The sequence below is a fragment of the Hippopotamus amphibius genome, chromosome 8, assembly GCF_030028045.1.
Source record: "Hippopotamus amphibius kiboko isolate mHipAmp2 chromosome 8, mHipAmp2.hap2, whole genome shotgun sequence".
Classification (NCBI taxonomy): Eukaryota; Metazoa; Chordata; class Mammalia; order Artiodactyla; family Hippopotamidae; genus Hippopotamus; species Hippopotamus amphibius.
The window spans coordinates 31,987,870-32,008,274 of NC_080193.1; the positions used below are offsets into that span (position 1 = coordinate 31,987,870).

Here is a 20,405-nt window from a genome sequence, read left to right on the forward strand (position 1 = left end):
GCCACCTAGGAGGTCCCAAGAGTTTTATATTTTATAGTTTTAGCTCTTATGCTTAGGTCTTTAATCTATTTTGAGTTAATTTTTGTGTATGGTGAAAGGTAAGGGTCCAATTTGCTTCATTTGCAATTGGATATTCAGTTTTCCCAGCACTTTTTGTTTCTAAAGACTGTCCTTTCTCCATTGAATGGTATTGCCACTCTTGTCAAAAGAATCATTTAACTATATATTGTGAGGATTTATTTCTGGGCTCTCTGTTCTGTTCTGCTCATCTAAATGTCTGTCATTATGCTAATACCACACTGTTCTTTTTTTTTAAAATTTTTTCTTAGCGTTTAATCTGACATTTTTCAACTTTTTGATAAATGATGCTTTTTAGCATACTGGTATTTTTGTGATATGTTTATTATGAAAATTTTCTAACAGAGATAAAAGTAGAGAGAATAATATAATGAATGTAGAATAAAAAGCATTCAGATTCCCGGGGAATTCCCTGGTGTTCCAGTGGTGACTCTGAGCTTGCACTGTAGGGGGTATAGGTTTAATTCCTGGTTGGGAACTAGGATCCCGTGTGCTGCATGGCATGGCCACAAAACCCCCACAATTATTCACATTCCTGAAGCACTCCTTGCTTTCTATCTGATTGATTGATTGTATTATTTTAAAGCATTTTCTGTCTTCAGAACATTTTCACACACTCCAGCTGTTAGTGATAAGAACTTTTTTGGGTGAATATAACCACAGTCTCATTATCCTAAGATTGACAGTGATTCATTAATTTTTTTATAGTGTTTCTTTTGAATCAGGAGCCAAACGAGTTCTGTGTGTTGTAGTTGGATGATGTATACTCCTAGTCTCCTTTTCCCCAGGAGCATATCTCCAGGCTCTCCTCTCCATTTCTTTTGGTCGTGCTGTTTATTTTTCAACGAAGTAGGACATTTGTAGTGGAGAATTTCACATTTTCTGAACTTGGTTGATTACGTTCTCTCCTTCAAGTCTTCACATCTCTGACAGTTACATTTTCTGTAAACTGCTGATTATGTGTACTGGCTTGATGAGGCTTAGGTTTGGTTGTGATGGGGCATAGTATGTCCAGGGTCGTGCTGTGTGCTCTGTAATGCTAGCTGGCCCCACCTTCAGTTCTGCTCAGATGGACCAGGGAGCTCATGTGTCATGTGTTCTCTGCGCAGTCCCCCCACAGCCCTGCGTGCAGCTGTTTGGTGGCACGAGGTACAGTTTGCAGAGGAAGGGTGTGATCCTAGTATGATTTACCCCCACCCCCACCCTCACCCACTTTAACCATTGTTTGTAGGATTAAGCTGGAGTCCTGGTGTTTCCAAAGGTGACCAGTGAGGTTGTCTTTTTTTTTGAGTTTAATTATGAACTCATTGAATTTTATTAACTTTTTAGCTTTTCTTTTTTCCTGATATATGCATTTACAGATAGAAATACCCTCAAACATACATTTTGCTGTGTTGTCACAAGTGTTGATCTGTAGTATTTTCATCATTTTTCCTTTCAGTTTTCTGATTTCCATAGTAATTTTTTTCCCCGGAATTAATGAAATGTATTTCATAATTTTTCAAATATGTAGAGATTTTTATTTATTTTTTGTTACCTATTTCTGTTATTCATTCATTCGTTCGTTTATTTATTTATTTATTTTTGGCTGCACTGTGAGACTTGTGGGATTTGAACCTGGCCCCTCGACCATGAAAGCGTGGAGTCCTAACCGCTGGACCACCAGGGAGTGCCGTTACCTATTTCTAACTTAATTGCATTGTAGTCAGTGTCCATGCTCTGTAACTTGACTTATTTGGAATTTTTTGAGATTTGCTCTAATGCTTGATATACGGCCAGGCTTGCTATTCATGCTGTTCACCTGGTGTTTTTGTTTTTGTTAAGTCATTCTGTATTCTTGCTGAATTTTTGTTTGTGGTGATAGTTATAGTAAGAGGTATGTTATTTCTCATTGTGTTTGTGAATTTGTCTATTTCATCTTGTAGTTCTTTCACACAATTTGTTGTAGTCATTTTATCTATTGATCTGTTGATTCATTGATTTTGGTTTCTGTATACACAGAGCCATTTTTTACAGGTCAGAACTGTAAAAACAACGAGGAAGTAGCACTTATACGCAGAGCGGATTTGGAGAACCACAATAAAGATGGGGGCTTCTGGACCGTAATTGATGGGAGAGTGTACGATATCAAAGACTTCCAGACGCAGTCCTTAACAGGAAACAGCATTCTTGGTAAGGCCTCACTTTTTACTTCGCAGATGTGCCATTTTAAGCAGAGCTTTTGGTTTACAATGATCACTTTAGTACTGCTGCGGCCCCCATACGCTGTAATCTGTCAGTGACTTTGGCGTCTGTCCTGTCACAGAAGATTCAGGCACATTTGAAGATTCCTTATCGTGATGCATTTTTTATTCCAGTACTTGTTGGGACTTGTTCCAGGTTCTGAGTTGACCCAGACAACCCTGGGAGAGGGTGAGAGATCACATTACTTTGGTGACCCTCACTTTGGCGTTAACCTGCCTCATCTATTTCCTACTCGCTGTTTCTACTATAAATGCCTAGGCAAACTGTACTGGGGTCATATTGCTGTTGTCTGTTTTGTTCCAGCCCAGTTTGTCGGGGAAGACCCAGTGGTAGCTTTGGAAGCTGCTCTGCAGTTTGAAGACACGCGGGAATCAATGCATGCCTTCTGTGTTGGCCAGTATCTGGAGGTGAGGCTGTGTGCAGTGAGCACCAAGGTGCACATCAGTGGAGACCGGCTCTGGCTCTGTGGTTTGAGGCACATGGGCTCTCTTGTTGAGCTGTGGCACGCAGGCTTATTAGTTGTCACTCGGCATGTGGGATCTTAGTTCCCCAACCAGGGATTGAACCTGCGTCCCCTGCATTGGAAGGTGGACTCTTTCCCACTGGACCACCAGAGAAGTCCCTGGATATTTCTGATAAGTGGTTTTTACGCTCAAATATTGATAGCTGTATCTTTTGGGGGAGTGGGTCATTAAGTGGTGAACACAAAGATCTTTCAGAGATTTATTTTTCCTAAATCAATTTGCATTTATTCATGTAGATTTATGATGTACTGGCCTTGAAAAAGTATTTTAAAATTGTTAATTTGTAAGAAATGTAGACCCTATTCTACACACACAAAGAGGTTAACTTTTTGTCTTTACAATTTTATTGTAATCCTCTGTAGAAGTTTGGAAGGACTTAACATCTTGAGATATATATTTTTCGGGAGGAATTGTTTAGTAGCATAATTTTTTAGATTAGAAATATGTCCATCTTACATATTCATTAGCATTGAGGTTCATATATTGGGATTGGCTTTTCTGATATGGATACAGAGGTAGTAAAATTTACTAATTTATGCTTCAAGGGTAATGCTTATTTAAAGCATACTATGAAGGGGAAGATAAACTTTGTTTATAAATTGTCATGGGACTGGCAACATTTAAGATTATTTTCATTTGAGCCCTTTCTTTTCTAACTTATTTTTGATTCCCTAAGGAATTTTCTAGCTGAGTCATTTATCATTGCTTTGGATTTTCTACCAGCAGATCTGCGTGTACTGTCTGTTTTATATCTTGTGTGGTCTTGGCAGCAGCCTGATCTCACTGTTACAGAATGTAGTCTTTATTATAGCAGTGTGTCTTGTTTAAGGATAAAGCTGTTGGTTTTCTTCATTTAATATTTTTAATTAACCCTGACTTCTCATACTGATGATGAAATTTATCCTTCGCAGCCTGACCAAGAAGTTGTTACCATACCAGATTTGGGAAGCCTGTCTTCACCTCTGATAGACACTGAAAGGAATCTGGGCCTGCTTCTTGGATTACATGCTTCATATTTAGCTATGAGCACACCACTGTCTCCAGTTGAGGTTGAATGCGCCAGTAAGAAAAATTTTGTTTTCTGCTAACAGATTAGCAGGTTATTTTAGCTGAGCTGTAAGTGCTGTTGAGAATAGAACAGGAAGAATCAGCACAGTTGTTGATGAGGAAAAATAAGGAAAGTGAGACTAAACCAGTTAATAGAAATGGCTGTGAGTGGCTTTCACTTGTGCTTCCGACCTATGGCAGCAAAGGATGCTAACAGGTGTGTGGGAAGGTTGGGCCTGTGTGGCCTCACTTCCACATCCTATTAGATGGTCAACTCGACTGTCATCCCCCTGTGTGCCCAGAAATCCATGTGATGTGGGTTGGCTGTTCCTCTTAGGATTGCTGTTCTATTTGAGGATTGTATTTTTACCAGACTCAAACCCAGTACATTTTGGGATGGCAACCTTTGTAACCACCTGGAGTAATACATTTTCTCCAGATCCCATTTGATAGGTTTAAATATTTCTTCACATATGTGTACATTTCTCCATCTGTCTTTCCACTGACTATCTGACAAGCATCTATCGAGGAATTTCTCATATGAGTTGCCATGTTAGGCACTGAGAATGTAGTAGGTGTAGAATTAGATGCACCTCTGCCCTCAGGTGCTTCCTATATGGTGATGAGCCAGACATGATAAGCAGGTCAGGTTGGATGGTGGTAGAGGATAAAATGGAGACATTTGTAAGTGGTTTGGGAGGTGAGCAGCTGGTGGAAGGAAAGACTTCATGGAGGTGGAACCATCCTGAAATTGGAGTCCCAGCAGGCTGGGTATATGAGGGCATCATTGAGAAAATCAGCTTCGAGCTGCTTGTGTATGTGGAGGGTCAGGGAGAAGGCTAGTGGGCAAGAATGGCCATGGTGCCTGCTCAGCCTGCCTTCTGGAGCAAACCCTTGGTTTGGTGCATATGCTGGGTACTTTGCTGTCTGCAGAACCTCTAAGACAGTGGGCTTGTCTTCCTTTAAAGACCTGTGCAGCAAGGAACTGGGAAGTGTCAGAGTAGATGAAAGCAGTAGGTGCTATGGGCCTGCTGTGTGGGGGGGTCTGTCTACCCTAGAACATCAGAAGCCACCATTGGAGCAGTATCTTTGAGAGACAAGAGGGAGTTCTAAATGGAGAGGTTCAGGGAGGGTCTGATTACGTTTGTGTTTTAGAAGAATTAACGTGGCACTTTGGAGAATGCTCGTGAATGCTCTAAAATCTAAATTTCCAGTAAAAAGAACACTGAATGCATCCCAGATTTGTTTGCTTGGGTTTTGGAGGAATATTTTGATAGTACAAGTTATTAAAAACATCAGTAGTTATATAAAACCTGATTCTGTTTTGGCGAATCTCACTCATAGCAGTTAGGGTGAGTATCCCTATTTGCACTGATGAGTGGCACGTTCTTGTGGGGTCTGACCTATGCCTCACACAGGTCTTCTCTACAGCCTACTGGATCTCAGGTTTCCAGGATCCATCCCTTGCTTAAGATCTTGTACTGTATGTTCAGTAATCTATTATGACTATTAATGGATTAATGCCCTAGGGGGACGTGCTGCCCTGAGCATGTTTTTCTTCATGGAACCCCTCACATGTACTGTTCTCCTACCTGAGAGGATGCTCAGTGTCTTGGTCTTCATCCAGATCACAGCAGATTCCTTACCATCCCTCCAAATAGTGGGGAGCTTGCTATGGCACAGACATCCCCCCAGTGCTGTGTAGCCTGTGGTGATTGCTTGTGTGAGGGGTGCTCAGTGCTTTTCTCCCTGTTAGAAGGCAGAGCCCCCATCGTCACCTGGTGTCTGTGGAGCTGCACAGCTCCATGCTTGAGCAGTATCTGGTAAATGTTGGACTGGAACTATTATATTGGGTTCTGAGACCATGCTTAAGATGTATTGAGTAACTAGAAGGTGTTCCCTTTTTTCACGTAGATATAGGAATTATAAGCCAGTGCATGCAAATGTAAAGATGTTAGATGTGACTTTCACGTGAATGATCCTGAATTTCACCTCCTAACTGAAGTACTTAGTTTTTTATCTTTTTTGCTTTCAGTATTTATTTCTGAACTGTGCCCGCAGGTTTCTTTCTAATGTTTACATGTGCACTCTCTAGAGTGGCTTCAGTCATCCATCTTCTCTGGAGGCCTGCAGACTAGTCAGATCCACTACAGCTACAATGAGGAGAAGGACGAGGACCACTGTAGCTCTCCTGGGGGCACCCCTGCCAGCAAGTCCCGGCTCTGCTCCCACAGACAGGCGCTGGGCGACCACGCCCAGGCGTTCCTGCAAGCCATTGCTGACAACAACATTCAGGACCACAACGTGAAGGTGAGCGAGGCCTTCCATCCTCAGTGTCCTCTGTTTACCTGAGGACTTGGGCTTGTGAGCACCTTAGCACAGACTTTGTTTACATATTATTTGGAGGGCTGGTTTTGAGGTGAGAGGCTGGTTCCATTCAGTGTCCAGCGCGGCTGTAGAGGCTGTGGCACTTGGTTTAGAACTCATGACTTTGTTGCAAGGTTGGTTGGAAGTTACCTCTAGCTGTTTCTGTTGCAGGACTTTCTGTGTCAGATAGAAAGGTACTGTAGGCAATGCCACTTAACCACACCCATCACCTTTCCTCCTGAGCATCCTGTGGAGGAGGTCGGCCGCTTGCTGTTATGTTGCCTCTTAAAACATGAAGATTTAGGTATGATGGTCAATATTTCAGCTGTACTATATATATATAGATCTTTCAGCTGATATGTAGTACACAGTCATTCCTACCCTGCCCTTTCTTCTAAATATCTTTTACAGGTCACGTGGCATTATCTTTAGTTCATGCAGGTACACTTGGTATTGAGCAAATAAAGCACAGAACGTTGCCTAAATCAGTGGTGGATGTTTGTAGAGTTGTCTACCAAGCAAAATGCTCACTCATTAAGGTAAATAGATCTTGGTTCTCTTTCTTCTGTGCTCTGTGGACAGTTGGCAAAATATTTGTTATTAAGTTGTTCTTTCATATTTCACTTTGTAGACACATCAAGAACAGGGCCGTTCTTATAAGGAGGTCTGTGCCCCAGTCATTGAACGTTTGAGGTTCCTCTTTAATGAACTGAGACCTGCAGTTTGTAATGACCTGTCTATAATGTCCAAGTTTAAACTGTTAAGTTCTTTGCCCCGCTGGAGGAGAATAGCTCAGAAGATAATTCGAGAACGAAGGAAGAAGAGAGGTAAGAAGGTAAAAGGCAGGAGGATGCTTTCAGAGTGTGTCCCTGTATGGGTGTCTGTGGTTTGGGTGAGGCTGTTGGCTGCTGCTCACCACATGTGGCATTTTCACAGTTGCCATAACGTTTGTTGTGTGTATTGATGATGAAGTGTACAAATCTTGCTTATTTTTCCAAGACATCCGATAATGATGCCACTTTGGAAGTGAGTATGTTATGATTTGGTGACTAGTAAATTGATGCTGGAAATACTATAAACTTTATTAAATTGATGGGGAAAAAGGAAATGTTTTTTAAATCACTTATCCTGGTAATGAGATATATGGGAACGTTTAATCTTTCAGTTAGTCTTGTCATTCTTGTGAAGAAATGTTTTTCTTTGGAAATACTGAGTGTTCTGAAACGTGGAGGATTGTTACAAAAGGAACCGGAAGAGTTACTGATATTTTTGGGGAAGCAGCTGTGTAGGGATATGGAAAAGAGATTTTGTATTAACCAAAATCTGAGTGAAAATATATAAATATATATAATTTGGTCACTTGTGATTATAAACAAGTCTACCAAAATATCTGATTATATTTTTATGAATTATATGGATTTTTTCCCAGATTAGCTTATTAAGCAATATTAATTGTTGAGTTTTTGATGGACATTACAAACAATAATGTCATGAAAGACTAACTTATTTTAGAAGCCATCCTGAATTGGTGGTTCCTGAGCATAAACCACAACTTATCTGAATCCTGGGGATGATCTGAATCAGGAAATATGGTCAGCATACTTCTGAGATCCCTTTAACCCAGGTAGCCAGAACGCTCAGGAGACTGCCGTCTCAGCTTGAGGGAGAATGGTCCCAGCCCCACATGGCCAGTGCCTCCCTGGACTCTGAGCTCACACTGTCACCTCTTAAAATTTCTTGATGTGGGTTTATATATTTAATCGTAACATATAGATACTACTACTGGTGCTGTGCTAACTTTGATGATTCACTGGTAGGGCTCCATGTTATACTTTTGGTTATTACTGTGAAAGGGTACAGATAAAAGTTAGCAAGAGGAGAGGTGCATGAGGAAATTCCAGAGGAAACAGTGTCCAGGCTTCCACTGTTCCCGCCAGTGGTTTGCACAGGGTCATGCTTGGTTCTCTAAACAGTGACCTGTGACATGTGTGAAGGGCTGTCAGTCACGGGTGCCCACCTGAACCTTGGGGTCCAGGGTTATTTTGGGGGTCAGCCTCATGGCCATGTAGGGCCTGTGTGATTGCTCTCAGCTGCCCAGACTCCACCCACAGTAGAAACAGGCAGTTGCCGTAAGTCACAAACTGTCTGGTGGCGCGGTGAAGGTGGGCCTATGCCTCAGGCACACGCTTCTTAGGCAGAACATGTACCAGGGTTTCAGAGCTCAGTCCACAGGAGCTGGCCAAGGGCCAGTGCTGATGGGACAGGCCTTTCTTGGGAATTTGCAGGATTTGATCAACCCAGAACTGCTGTGTTAATGTTTTATTGCCTAGGTTTATTATTGTGTTGCTTGTTATTTATATTATATACTGAGAAGAATTAGACCAAAAACCTTGAAGAGGACCAAAAGTATGGAAGCAACACCACATATCACATTGTGAATTCAATAAAAATTTCTCTGATTAAAAAAGACTAACATAGTCAAAGGCATCTAATTAATTCAGTTGCACACTGGTGACAGAACCAGTGTTCTAGTCCAGAGTGGGCAAACTAGGGTCTGGGGACAAATGCAGCCTGCCACTTGCTGTGTACTGCCCATAAGCTAAGGCTGGGTTTTGCATTTTTAAATGATTTTTTAAAAAATCAGAAGAAGAATATGCTGCATGAAAATTACATGAAGTTTAAATGACAGCATTCGTAAATAAAGTTAGCTGCTCTTCATGTTGCAACAGTAGAGTATTTGCAGTAGACTGAAGTAGCCTGCGAAGACTAAAATATCCACTGTCTGGCCCTTTATGAAAAAGTTTGCCAACCCATGGGCTTCCCCTTCTTTAGGGCTTCTCCGTTGTAACACTGTCGCTGTCTTTCTGTCCCTGACATGGAGTGGCAAAGTCTTATTATTGGATATCATATGAGAATAATTATGATAGTTTTTATTTTTGTAATGTGAGCACTTGACAATGATCTTTATATGTTTCTGTGAATAAAATATTCATATCCTTTACCTTCATGCAAATTTAAACATTTCTTACTTTAAAATCATGTTTACTGATTTTTATAATGAGTGATGTTTTTAAACATAGTTCCTAAGAAGCCAGAATCTACTGATGATGAAGAAAAGATTGGAAATGGAGAGAGTGATTTAGAAGAAGCTTGCATGTTGCCTCACAGTCCTATAAATGTGGACAAAAGACCCATTACAATTAAATCACCCAAGGTGAAGTATTTTTTAGGATTCTAAGACTGGCTGTGTAGAAACACAGCACATTGCAAGGGAATCTACAGATATTGCCGCTTTTTGTTTTTAAATGTCTATACAGTAGAGACTGCGGTGGGTTATTAAAAGTATGAGTAACTATCCCCCAGTGATGCTCAATGCACTTGACTTACGGTGCCCTGGTCAAATCGATAGCTGGGGAAGTGTTTCCTTTTACTGTTAGTAGTATATTGTATCATTTGTTCACCATTTTATCCATGAATTCATTCATTGAATGTATCCTTTGCTGCAGAAACTATTAATGTGGATGATAATTTAGCTTTGTATGTCAGGTTAGCTGATTCCAAAGTGTGTAAATATCAGATTATAAATTTACTTATAAGCTTGTTTATGACATAGTTGTTTTTATCATAAATTAGTTACTAAAGTTAAACTGTTTTACTGGTTTAAACCTAGTGGCATTTATTTATACTTTCTGGGTAACTGTTTTAGAGCACATGCTGATATGAACAGGGTGGACTAATGGTGAAAATGGTTTCCTTTGTCAGGAGAAGTGGCAGCCGCTGTTGAATACGGTTCCAGGTGTTCACAGATACAAGTGGTTGAAGCAGAATGTGCAGGGTCTGTATCCTCAGTCTGCACTCCTCAGTACTATTGCTGAATTTGCCCTTAAAGAAGAGCCAGTGGATGTGGAAAAAATGAGGAAGTGCCTACTAAAACAGGTGAATGTGCTAAGAACATTCTTCTCTATATTGGGTAATACATGAACACTTAACAGTATGCATTGATATTTTGCAGTTGGAGAGAGCAGAGGTTCGCCTGGAAGGGATAGATACAATTTTAAAACTGGCAGCCAAAAATTTCTTACTTCCGTCTGTGCAGTATGCTATGTTCTGTGGATGGCAAAGACTTATTCCAGAGGGGATTGATATAGGGTAAAACTTTGTAATATTTTTTCTTAATTAAGGGAAACTGTGACAACAAAGCATTGTTTTATTGAAGTTAACAGTCTGGCAATATTCTAAGTAAAATTCTTCATCTTTGTTTGAAAGGGAACCCCTTACTGATTGTCTAAAGGATGTTGATTTGATCCCACCTTTTAATCGGATGCTGCTTGAAGTAACTTTTGGCAAGCTGTATGCTTGGGCTGTTCAGAATATTCGCAACGTTTTGATGGATGCAAATAACAAATTTAAAGAACTAGGTGAGTTAAAACTCTGACGGTTAAACAGCTGCATTAAAGTTGCTGTTGGTGTCAGTGATCACAGCAGCATTATTTCATAGTTTGGCTCTTAATTATATATTCTGGAAACTTGCAAATGCTTATTTTTGGTTTGAAGACTTTAATAACTTTGTACATTAGAATGATAATCTAAGCTGCTTCGTTTTCTCAAATTCTAAACAAAACTTTCAAAATTTGGCAGAAGATACTACTATCTTGTAGTATCCTAATATAAGGCTTTTGCATTTTAACATTTTCATGTGTGTCACTTACACAATGTACCCTAAAATGTGTATCCTATATTAATACCTAATTTCCTGGACAGTTTGAGCATGTACAGAGAAGTGGTAGCATTAGTTTTGTGCAAGAGAAGTGAAATATCTGTCTTCTATTTCACATGAAATGAGTATGCCAGCAGGAATATTTAGAAGCGCAGTGTGGTAAGTTTTGTAGACAGACGACAGCTGTAATGTGGAGTGATGGTGGGCAGTGCAGAGCTGCCCGACTTCCGCTGTCTACAAATATCTGGTGAAAAAGACAGACTTACAGAAAAAAAAATTGCTAATGCTTTCTGTGTCTTGTATGTTCTTGTATCCACACCCGAGAAATTTATGTAGGAGCCAATGCTTTTTAGGTATCCAGCCTGTCCCGCTGCAGACCATCACCAACGAGAACCCGTCGGGACCAAGCCTGGGGACGACCCCACACGCGCGCTTTCTCCTGGTGATGCTCAGCATGCTCACCCTGCAGCACGGCGCCCACAACCTGAGCCTCCTGCTGAACTCCGGCACGCTCGCCCTAACTCAGACGGCGCTGCGGCTCATCGGTGCGTTGCCAGTGGCCCAGGCCCTTTGTAAAAATGCCATATGTGTATGTTATATAAATGCAGTCGTCGATATACATTATACATATTAATGTATATATGTCAATCCCAGTCTCCCAACTGAGTGCCATGGTGTTGCCTTGATCTCTTTCCCTCTTTTTATAAACTTTTTTTATTGTGGTAAAATAAAATTTACCACTGTAAACACTTTGCATTTATAACTCATTGTCAGTAAGCACATCCACAGTGTTGTGCAAGCATTAATACTATCTAGTTCTATAACTTTTCATCGCCCACTATCTAATTCTATAACTTTTCATCGCCCCAAGTGCAAACCTGTGTCCATTTAGCAGTGACTCTTAACCCCCCCCACCCCCAGCCCCCAGCTGTTGGCAACAGCAGATCTGCTTTCTGTCTCTGTGGCCTTGCTCATTCTGGATATCTCATACACTCATACAAAATGTAGCCTTTTGTATCTGGCTTATTTCATTTAGCATGTATCAGTACTTAATTTCTTTTTATGGTTAAAAAATAGTATATCAGTATACTCTGTTTTATTTATCCCTTCATCCATCGATGGACATTGGCTTGTATGTACCTCTTGGCCACGGTGAATAGTGCTGCTGGGAACATTTGTGTACAAGTTCTTGTTTGCACACCTGTTACCGGTCCTTGTGTTATGTACCAGGGAGTAGGGTTTCAGGGTGGTATGGTAATCCTGTGCTTAGCTCACTCAGAAGCTGCCGAGCTATCCCACAGCACTGTGACACTTTACATTCCCCCGAGCTGTGGGCTGGGTGTCAGCTTCCCTATGTCCTTGCCAGTGCTAGGTATTTTCTGATTTTTTTTTTTTTTTAATTAAGGCTGCCCTAGTTGGTGTGAAGTGATATTTCATTGTGGTTTGTTTTATGCTTTACTAATATTGAATGATGTTGAGCCTCTTTACCTGTCTCATTGGCCATTTGTTTATCTAGGAGAAATGTCTATTCAGATCCTTTGCCCGTTTTAAAACTGGGTCGTTTGTGCTGTTGAGTTGCAGGGGCCCTTTACATATTCTGGATACTAGACTGTTAGCAGTTATATGATTTAAAGACATTTTTTTCCTGCCCTGGGTTTTGCTTTACCTTGATGCGCAAAAGTTTTAAAATTTTATTAAGTCTAGTTTATCTACTGTTATTATTATTCTTATTGCTTGTGCTTTTGATGTCGTGTCTAAGAAATCATTGCCAAATCCAAGGTCATGAGGATTACCCGTTATGTTTTCTTCCTTAAGTCTTATATTTAGGTCTTTGATCCGTTTTAAGCTAATTTTTTTAAGAACTTGTATTGAGATATAATTGACATACCATATAAGGTAATTTTTAATGTGGGATGGGGTAAGGGTTCGTTTTCTTTCTTTTGGTTATCCAGTTGTTCCGGGATCATTTGTTGGAGAGACTCTTCTTTTCTCAAGTTCTTAGCACCCTTGTCAAAAATCATTTGATTATAGATGTTTATTTCTAGACTCTCGGTTCTATTCTGTTGGTCTATGTGTCTGTCGTTATGCCAGGCCTACATTGTCTTGAACACTGTAGCTTTGCAGTAAGTTTAGAAGTCGATAAGTAAGTCCTTCAACTTTGTTTTTCTTTCTCAAGATTACTTTGGTTATTTTGGGTCCCTTGCATTTCCGTATGACTTTCAGGTCTGGCTTTTCCACGTCTGCAGAAAAGGCCATTGGGATTTTCTAGGGATTGCATTGAATCTGTAGATCCTGTTGGGGAGTATTGCCATCTTAACAATATTAAGTCTTTCATTCCATGAATATGAGATAGCTTTATATTTATTTAAGTCTTCTTTTATTTCTTTGAGCAATATTTTATAGTTTTATTGTTATCAGGGTAATGCTGGCCTTATACAGTGAGTTAGGAAGTAGTTGCCTCCTATTCTTTCTTTGAAAGAGAATTAGTGTTAATTCTTTTTTAGATTTTTGGTAGAATTCAGTGGTTAGGCCATCTAGTCCTGGGTTTTTTGTTGTTGTTGTTGAGAGGTTTTTGATTACGGATTCAATCTCTTCACTTGTTTTAGGTCTGTTCACATTTTCTGTTTGTTCTTGAGGCAGGCAATTTATCTGTTCCTAGGAATTCATCTATTCCATCTAGGGTTGCTAATTTATTGGTGTACAGCTGTTCATAGTACTCTCATAATTCTTATTTCTGTATGATCAGTAGCTATGTCCGCACTTTTCATTTCTTGTTTTAGTTATTTGCATCTTCTTTTTTCTTAGTTAATCTACCTAAAAGTTTGTCAATTTTTTTGACATTTTTCAGAAAAACGACTTTTGGTTTTGTTGATTCTGTTGTTTTTCTATTTTCTATTTATCTCTGCTCTAATCTTTATTATTTCCTTCTTTCTGCTAACTTTGTATTAGTTTGTTCTTATTTTCCTAATTCCTCCAGGTGTAGTTAAGTTATTGATTTGAGATCTTTTTTTAATGTATGCATTTATGGATTTAAATCCCCTCTTTGCACTGATTTTGCTGCATCTCATCAGTTTTGGTATATTGTGTTTTTGTTTTCATTTGTCTCAAACTATTTTCTCTTGTGATTTTTCTTTCTTTTGCTGGCTGTTTAAGTGTGTTTTGTTTAATATCCACATACTGGTGAATTTTCCAGTTTTCCTTCTGTTATTAATTTCTAGTTTTGTTCCATTGTGGTCAGAGAAGATAATTTATGTGATTTTCGTTATTTCTATTTATTGAGACTTGTTTTGTGTCTCCTTGAGGGAGTTTCCTGAGTCCTTGAGAAGAGTGTGTGTTCTGCTCTTTTTGTGTAGAGTGTCTCTACATGTTTGTTAGATATGATTATAATGTTGTTCTTTGCCTGAGATTTTGAGATACTACAGGTCCAGTGTTCCAAGTCCAAATGGAACGACAGGCTTTCCTAAGCTCTTTGATTTTGTCAGTCTTTGTGCCCACACGACCGCTGAGAAATATGCACCAGACTCTGAGTCAGCATCTGATTTCTGCAGACCTCATTAGCAACTAAAACTTTTTTTAAAAAATCTTGAAAGTGTATTTCCATCTAGAAATTGCCTCTCTTTTTCTGTCTCCCTTTTTTTCAGAGACTCCAATAGATAAAAGTCATAGCACAAATCATTAATTATGGGGGCTTCCTCTGTTAACAGTACTCAAGAGTTTACATTCCAGTGACTGGCCGCAGAAAGCCAGGGAGTTGTGTCCAATGAATACATATCTATCTTTGTCGCTTTCCTTGATCAAGGTGATTTCTTTTTCATATAAGAAATTATAAGCATATATTTTATATTAATTTTTATGTATACATCTACATACAATAGCCACAAAATACAAAGCCACTTAAAAAAAGATTCTCCTTTTTTTCTTGTTGCAAAATGTTTTTAAACCCTTAGCAGCAAATTCAGCTTATACAGGGTTAACATTACAGCTGCCAGGGGAGATCCCAGCTGGGATGCCACGCCTCCCCCTTCTGGGGCCTCACAGAAGCACTGCCAGGCTGAAGATAAGACTGTTTTCCCTCCAGTTTATCTAAAGCTTTACTCCAGGCCTGGGAATTGAATAACCTTTTTTTCTCCCTCTTGGAGGAGAGTGGAGCACAAACTTAACATTTTTGACCCTCCCAAGCCCATCTTTGGGAATGTTTGCAGCACTTTTTCCTCCTCCCTGGAAACAGAACAAAGACCACAGGGTTACCAGGGGTGTGCTTCCCCTCCCTCAGTCCAGCAAGCTGACTCCTGGGGTTGAATTTATTGTTTTCAAATATACTGGTAAATTTTACTTCTCATAGCTGACCGCTCAGCTTCTGTTTTATGTATTTATTTATTTTATACATCCTTATTGGAATATAACTGCTTTACAATGTTGTGTTAGTTTCTGCTGTACCATAAAGTGAATCAGCTGTATTTATACATATATCCCCATATCCCCTCCCTCCCAGTCTCCCTATCCCACCCCTCTAGGTCATCACTCATCATCAAGTTGATCTCCCCGTGTTATGCAGCAGCTTCCCACTGGCTATCTGTTTTACATTTGGTAGTGTGTATATGTCAGTGCTACTCTCTCACTTTGTTCCAGCTTCCCCTTCGCCCCCCACCCTGTGTCCTCAAGTCCGTTCTCTACATCTGCATCTTTATTCTTGCCCTGTCACTAGGTTTATCAGTACCATTTTTTTCTTTTTTAGATTCCATATATATGAGTTGTTTTTCTAGCTTACTTCGCTCTGTATGATAGACTCTAGGTCCATCCATCTCACTACAAATAACTCAATTTCAGTCCTTTTTATGGCTGAGTGACATTCCATTGTATATATGTGCCACATCTTCTTCGTCCATTCCTGTGTCGATGGACGTTTAGGTTGCATCCATGACCTGGCTGTTGTAAATAGTTCAGCTTCTGTATTATGCTGTGGGTGATTCCATGGTCACCAGGGACCAAATATTCATCATGTCTCAGCCCTTCATTTTTCCTTGTACCAAACAATGCTTTTGCAATATTTGAGTGACTCAGGGTTGTTCTAGAGAATCCCATCACTGCCATCCCTGTGTCAGGGTCCCCAAGACCACCCCCAGTGTTAATGACTTACTAGCAGGCCTCACAAGACTATGATACAGTCATACTCAGGGTTAAGTTTATTACAGTGAAAGGATAGAAAGCAGAATGAGTGCTGGCATGTGGGCAAAGTCTGGGAGGAACTAGACACAGGTCCTCTCCCAGTGGAGACCCACAGGGTGCACTTAGTTCCCCCAGCAGGGAGTTGTGACCACACATGTGAAGTGCTGCCTTCACATGCAAAGTGTGGAGACTGGTGCCCTGTGCCTTCATGGGGGCAGGTCACGCGGATGCCTGCATCTCTGCCTGGCACTTGAGTAAGTTTCAGACCCCCCCCAGAAGGAAGCAGGCTTCAGCAGAGACTGTGTTGTTTGTGTTAACAGTTTAGGCACAGGGATGCATTCTCGGCAGTTGGGGGATGGTGGGAGCCCTCATGAGATCCAGGTTCCCAGAGGCTGACTAATGGCCAGCTTGCCAACAGGCTTTTCTAGGGATAGCAGCATCAGGCCTGCTCTGTCAGCTCTTTTCTTCACAGTGCCATAATTGATGTTTGTTAATTTCTCACACTGTTAAACAGGTGGTTATCTTTTGTTTTTCTGTTCTAATAAAAATATGAGTGATGTGTCTTTCTAATAACTTAAATCATTTTGCTTTTTGGAGTGGGGTATAATTCCTAGAAATAGAGTAAATGTCTTTCTTGAGAATTTTTATATCTTTTACATCTTCTGATACATATTTATATATTTTGTCCTCCACTTACCTTTTAAAAAATTTTAGTGCTTATCAGTAAATTTTTCATGATATTTGTTGTATTCATAACAAAATATACTGTGGATTCTTTAAAATTATTATCTTCATTAATATTTAATATTTAAAAAAGATATTTTAAAATATATATATTATAACGACTTATTGGCTCATCTGCTGTTTTTGATGTTCTGATAGGCCCTAGTTGTGATAATGTTGAAGAAGATATGAATGCTTCCGCTCGAGGGGCTTCTGCTACAGTTCTGGAAGAGACACGGAAAGAAACAGCCCCGGTACAGCTCCCAGTTTCAGGGCCAGAGCTGGCCGCCATGATGAAGGTTGGAACCAGGGTCATGAGAGGCGTGGACTGGAAATGGGGGGATCAGGTACCTAGAGATTTGACTTAAACACATTAGCCATACGTTAGTCACCTTCTGCACATCCTGACTTGCATGCTGTGACTAGGTGGACACTAGAATAAATACCTGCCTTCATCCAAGGGTGTGTGATTGTCAGGTGATGTAGTTGTTGATTCCTGGGCAGGTGAATAGAATCTCAAAACCAGTAGAGAGTAGTAGTGGCCTGCTGTAGGGCGCTCGAACAGGATCAGGTCTGTGAGGAGTGGGGACTCTTTTTCAGGAACCCTCTGGCATAGGCGCGACCTGAAGAGCAGCCCAGAGCAGGAGTGCGAGTGAGTAGGAGGGTGTAGTCCCTGTGTGGCAAAAGCTCTGGCACTGCCTCTGTGAGCTGGTGGCCATGTGCCGGGTAGGCGTCTGACCCAGCAGCTACAGGCACTGCCTGGGCGGTGCCCATCTTCCCTCTTCTCTGCCAGCTCGTTGCTCCCATGCTTGTCAGGCCTCCTCAGGTGGAGGTCAGGGGCTGAGCTCTGCCCCGTGGCTGGAGCCATGCGCTGAGCACAGCGCTTACCTTCCTGTCATGGGGACATTCTTGTCACGTCCGGATTTTCTCAGCCTCACTCTTAAGCCTCCTGAAAGTCATCTCAGAAATCAGTGTCCAGAGCAGGTGGCAGCATCCTAAAAACAGCTTCTACTCATAGAAATGAGAGGTGGAGTTTCCCTCTAAGCTCTGAGGGAAGTCTGAAGAACGAGAGGCAACGAGGAGATACTGGTGCTTGCTTGAGGCTTCTGACCTCGTGAAGCCCCGTGAGGGATTGGGGAGGCCAAGGCGCAGGGTGGCAGGACCAGGCTGGAAAGTCTGGTCTCTGCATTGGCTTAGAGAGGCTGCTTATTGAGGTGGTACTTTCCATGCTTACCTCTTTGGTAAAGGAGTGTGAGGAGATTAGTTCTGGTGTTCACTTTGCAGTGATGATGTGAGCTGTGCATGTTGGTGGGTTTGGAGTCCTCTGTGGACTTGAATTCTGTATGCAGTGCTACAGTCACCCTTATAGGCAATGTTCCTGTGATAGATAGGCCCGCATACTCTTTTTTTAAAATTTATTTATTTTCATTTATTGGCTGCGTTTGAGTCTTTGTTGCTTGTGTGTGGGCTTTCTGTAGTTGCGGAGAGCGGGGGCTACTCTTTGTTGTGATGCACGGGCTTCTCATAGCAGTGGCTTCTCTTGTTGTGGAGCATGGGCTCTAGGCACACGGGCTTCAGTAGTTGTGGCATGTGGGGTCATTAGTTGTGGCTCGTGGGCTTTAGAGCTCAGGCTCAGTGTTTGTGGCACACAGGCTTAGTGGCACATGGGCTTAGTTGCTCCATGGCATGTGGGATCTTCCTGGACCAGGGATCGAACCCGTGTTCCCCGCCTTGGCAGGTGGATTCTTAACCACCGCCCCACCAGGGAAGACCCAGGTCTGCACACATTTTTTTTCTAAGCTTTTTTTTTGGGAATATAATTGCTTTACACTGTTGTGCCAGTTTTTGCTGTAAAACAAAGTGAATCCAGCTGTATTTATACATATATCCCCATATCCCCTCCCTCCCACCATTCCCTCCCACCCTCCCTATCCCACCCCTCTAAGTCATCATCCATTATCCAGTTGGTCTCCCTGTGTTATGCAGCAGCTTCCCACTAGCTGTTTTACGTTTGGTAGTGTATATATGTCAGTGCTATTCTGTCACTTCGTCCTGGCCCTATATCCTCAAGTCCATTCTCTACATCTGCATCTTTATTCTTGCCCTGTTACTGGGTTCATCAGTACCATTTTTTTAGCTTCCACACGTATGTGTTAGCATGCGGTATTTGTTTTTCTCTTTCTGGCTTACTTTGCTCTTTATGACAGATTCTAGGTCCATCCACCTCACTACAGATAACTCAATTTCATTCCTTCTTACGGCTGAGTAATATTCCATTGTATATATGTGCCACAGCTTCTTTATCCATTCATCTGTTGATGGGCATTTAGGTTGCTTCCATATCCTGGCTGTTGTAAATAGCTGCACAATCTTAACCAGTCTTCGTTTTTGGCTTCCTCAGGATGGACCTCCTCCTGGCCTCGGCCGCGTGATTGGTGAACTTGGAGAGGATGGGTGGATCAGGGTCCAGTGGGACACAGGCAGCACCAACTCCTACAGGATGGGGAAGGAGGGGAAGTATGACCTGAAATTGGCGGAGCTCCCAGCCTCTACGCAGCCCTCTGCAGAGGACTCGGATACGGAGGACGACTCTGGTGGGTGCTCAGGGGCCTGGCGAGCTGTTTGTTGGCTGTCTGTCCTTTCATTTGGGAGTGAGAGAGGTGCTCTGTAGGTCAGGCTTTCCCCTTGAGACGGTGTGGAGGGCAGGGTGGGGCAGTGTAGGGCTTGCTGTGTCCTCGCCTCTGCTGGGCCTCCTGGTGTCCCGAGCCTGTGCCTGCAGTAGTGGGCACTGCCTTGCCGTGCCCTGAGCATGTGTTCGTCCTTCTGTCACCTTTCCCCCGAGGCCCTCCCCTTAGAATGTGGCACGTAATGTGGAGTTAGTCAGTACTTTACTGCCTTTGAGAAAGTGAAGGCAAGAATTTAGAGTGACCTCAGAAAGTTAAAACCTATTTAAGGAGAGGTAAGATTGTGGGAGGAGGGCTTCATGATGTTTTTTCAGACGTTTCTGAAAGACCTTGGGATGCCGATCTTGGTGAGCCTGCCTAGGAGGCCAGCACCGCTCCTTGGGCTCAGGTGTCTGCTGTATGCATAGCATGGCAGGCTCCCAGCATCACCTTTATGGTTAGGAGAGGAAACCCAAGAGGCTGAGCTCACTAGAGAAAGGGTGGCATGGAAGGTGGCAGAGGCTGTGTTCTGTCTCCATCGCGTGTGCAGGCCATTCCATGCGTGTCATACGTACACAGATACTCCTGTCTTGGACATGTTACGAGTAGCATGCAGGAAGCTGTGTGGGCCTGCCTAGATAGTCGGTGCTGGTTTTATCATCACTGCATCTGACAGTATCCAGGCCAGGTGTCTCGCCTTCCAGCTCTCTGCCTGGGGGCTTCATTTGTGAAGTCGGGGCCTGAGCAGGGCAGGCCAAGTGACAGAAAGATGGCCCAGTTCCACGTGCCTTCTTCATCCAAAGCCAGTGGCCTGGACATGGGAGTACCTGGCCCCCCTCCACGGAGGCAGCCACCTCATCTTCATCCAGGCCATAG

The 20,405-nt window shown here is 41.9% G+C and overlaps 1 protein-coding gene across 5 annotated transcripts in view; it reads left to right on the forward strand.

Annotated features, from left to right (window-relative positions):
- The window catches only part of HERC2 (HECT and RLD domain containing E3 ubiquitin protein ligase 2), a 232,287-nt gene that overhangs the window by 83,583 nt on the left and 128,299 nt on the right, over positions 1-20,405 (forward strand). For all 5 annotated transcript variants that reach the window (XM_057747100.1, XM_057747098.1, XM_057747097.1 and 2 more), the window contains 14 exons: positions 2,080-2,250; positions 2,626-2,729; positions 3,758-3,908; positions 5,989-6,203; positions 6,432-6,564; positions 6,672-6,799; positions 6,892-7,087; positions 9,341-9,474; positions 10,023-10,196; positions 10,273-10,409; positions 10,527-10,678; positions 11,331-11,522; positions 17,026-17,213; positions 19,268-19,460. In XM_057747100.1, coding sequence (XP_057603083.1) covers positions 2,080-2,250; positions 2,626-2,729; positions 3,758-3,908; positions 5,989-6,203; positions 6,432-6,564; positions 6,672-6,799; positions 6,892-7,087; positions 9,341-9,474; positions 10,023-10,196; positions 10,273-10,409; positions 10,527-10,678; positions 11,331-11,522; positions 17,026-17,213; positions 19,268-19,460 — 2,268 coding nt within the window. The remainder of the gene's footprint in view (positions 1-2,079; positions 2,251-2,625; positions 2,730-3,757; positions 3,909-5,988; positions 6,204-6,431; positions 6,565-6,671; positions 6,800-6,891; positions 7,088-9,340; positions 9,475-10,022; positions 10,197-10,272; positions 10,410-10,526; positions 10,679-11,330; positions 11,523-17,025; positions 17,214-19,267; positions 19,461-20,405) is intronic.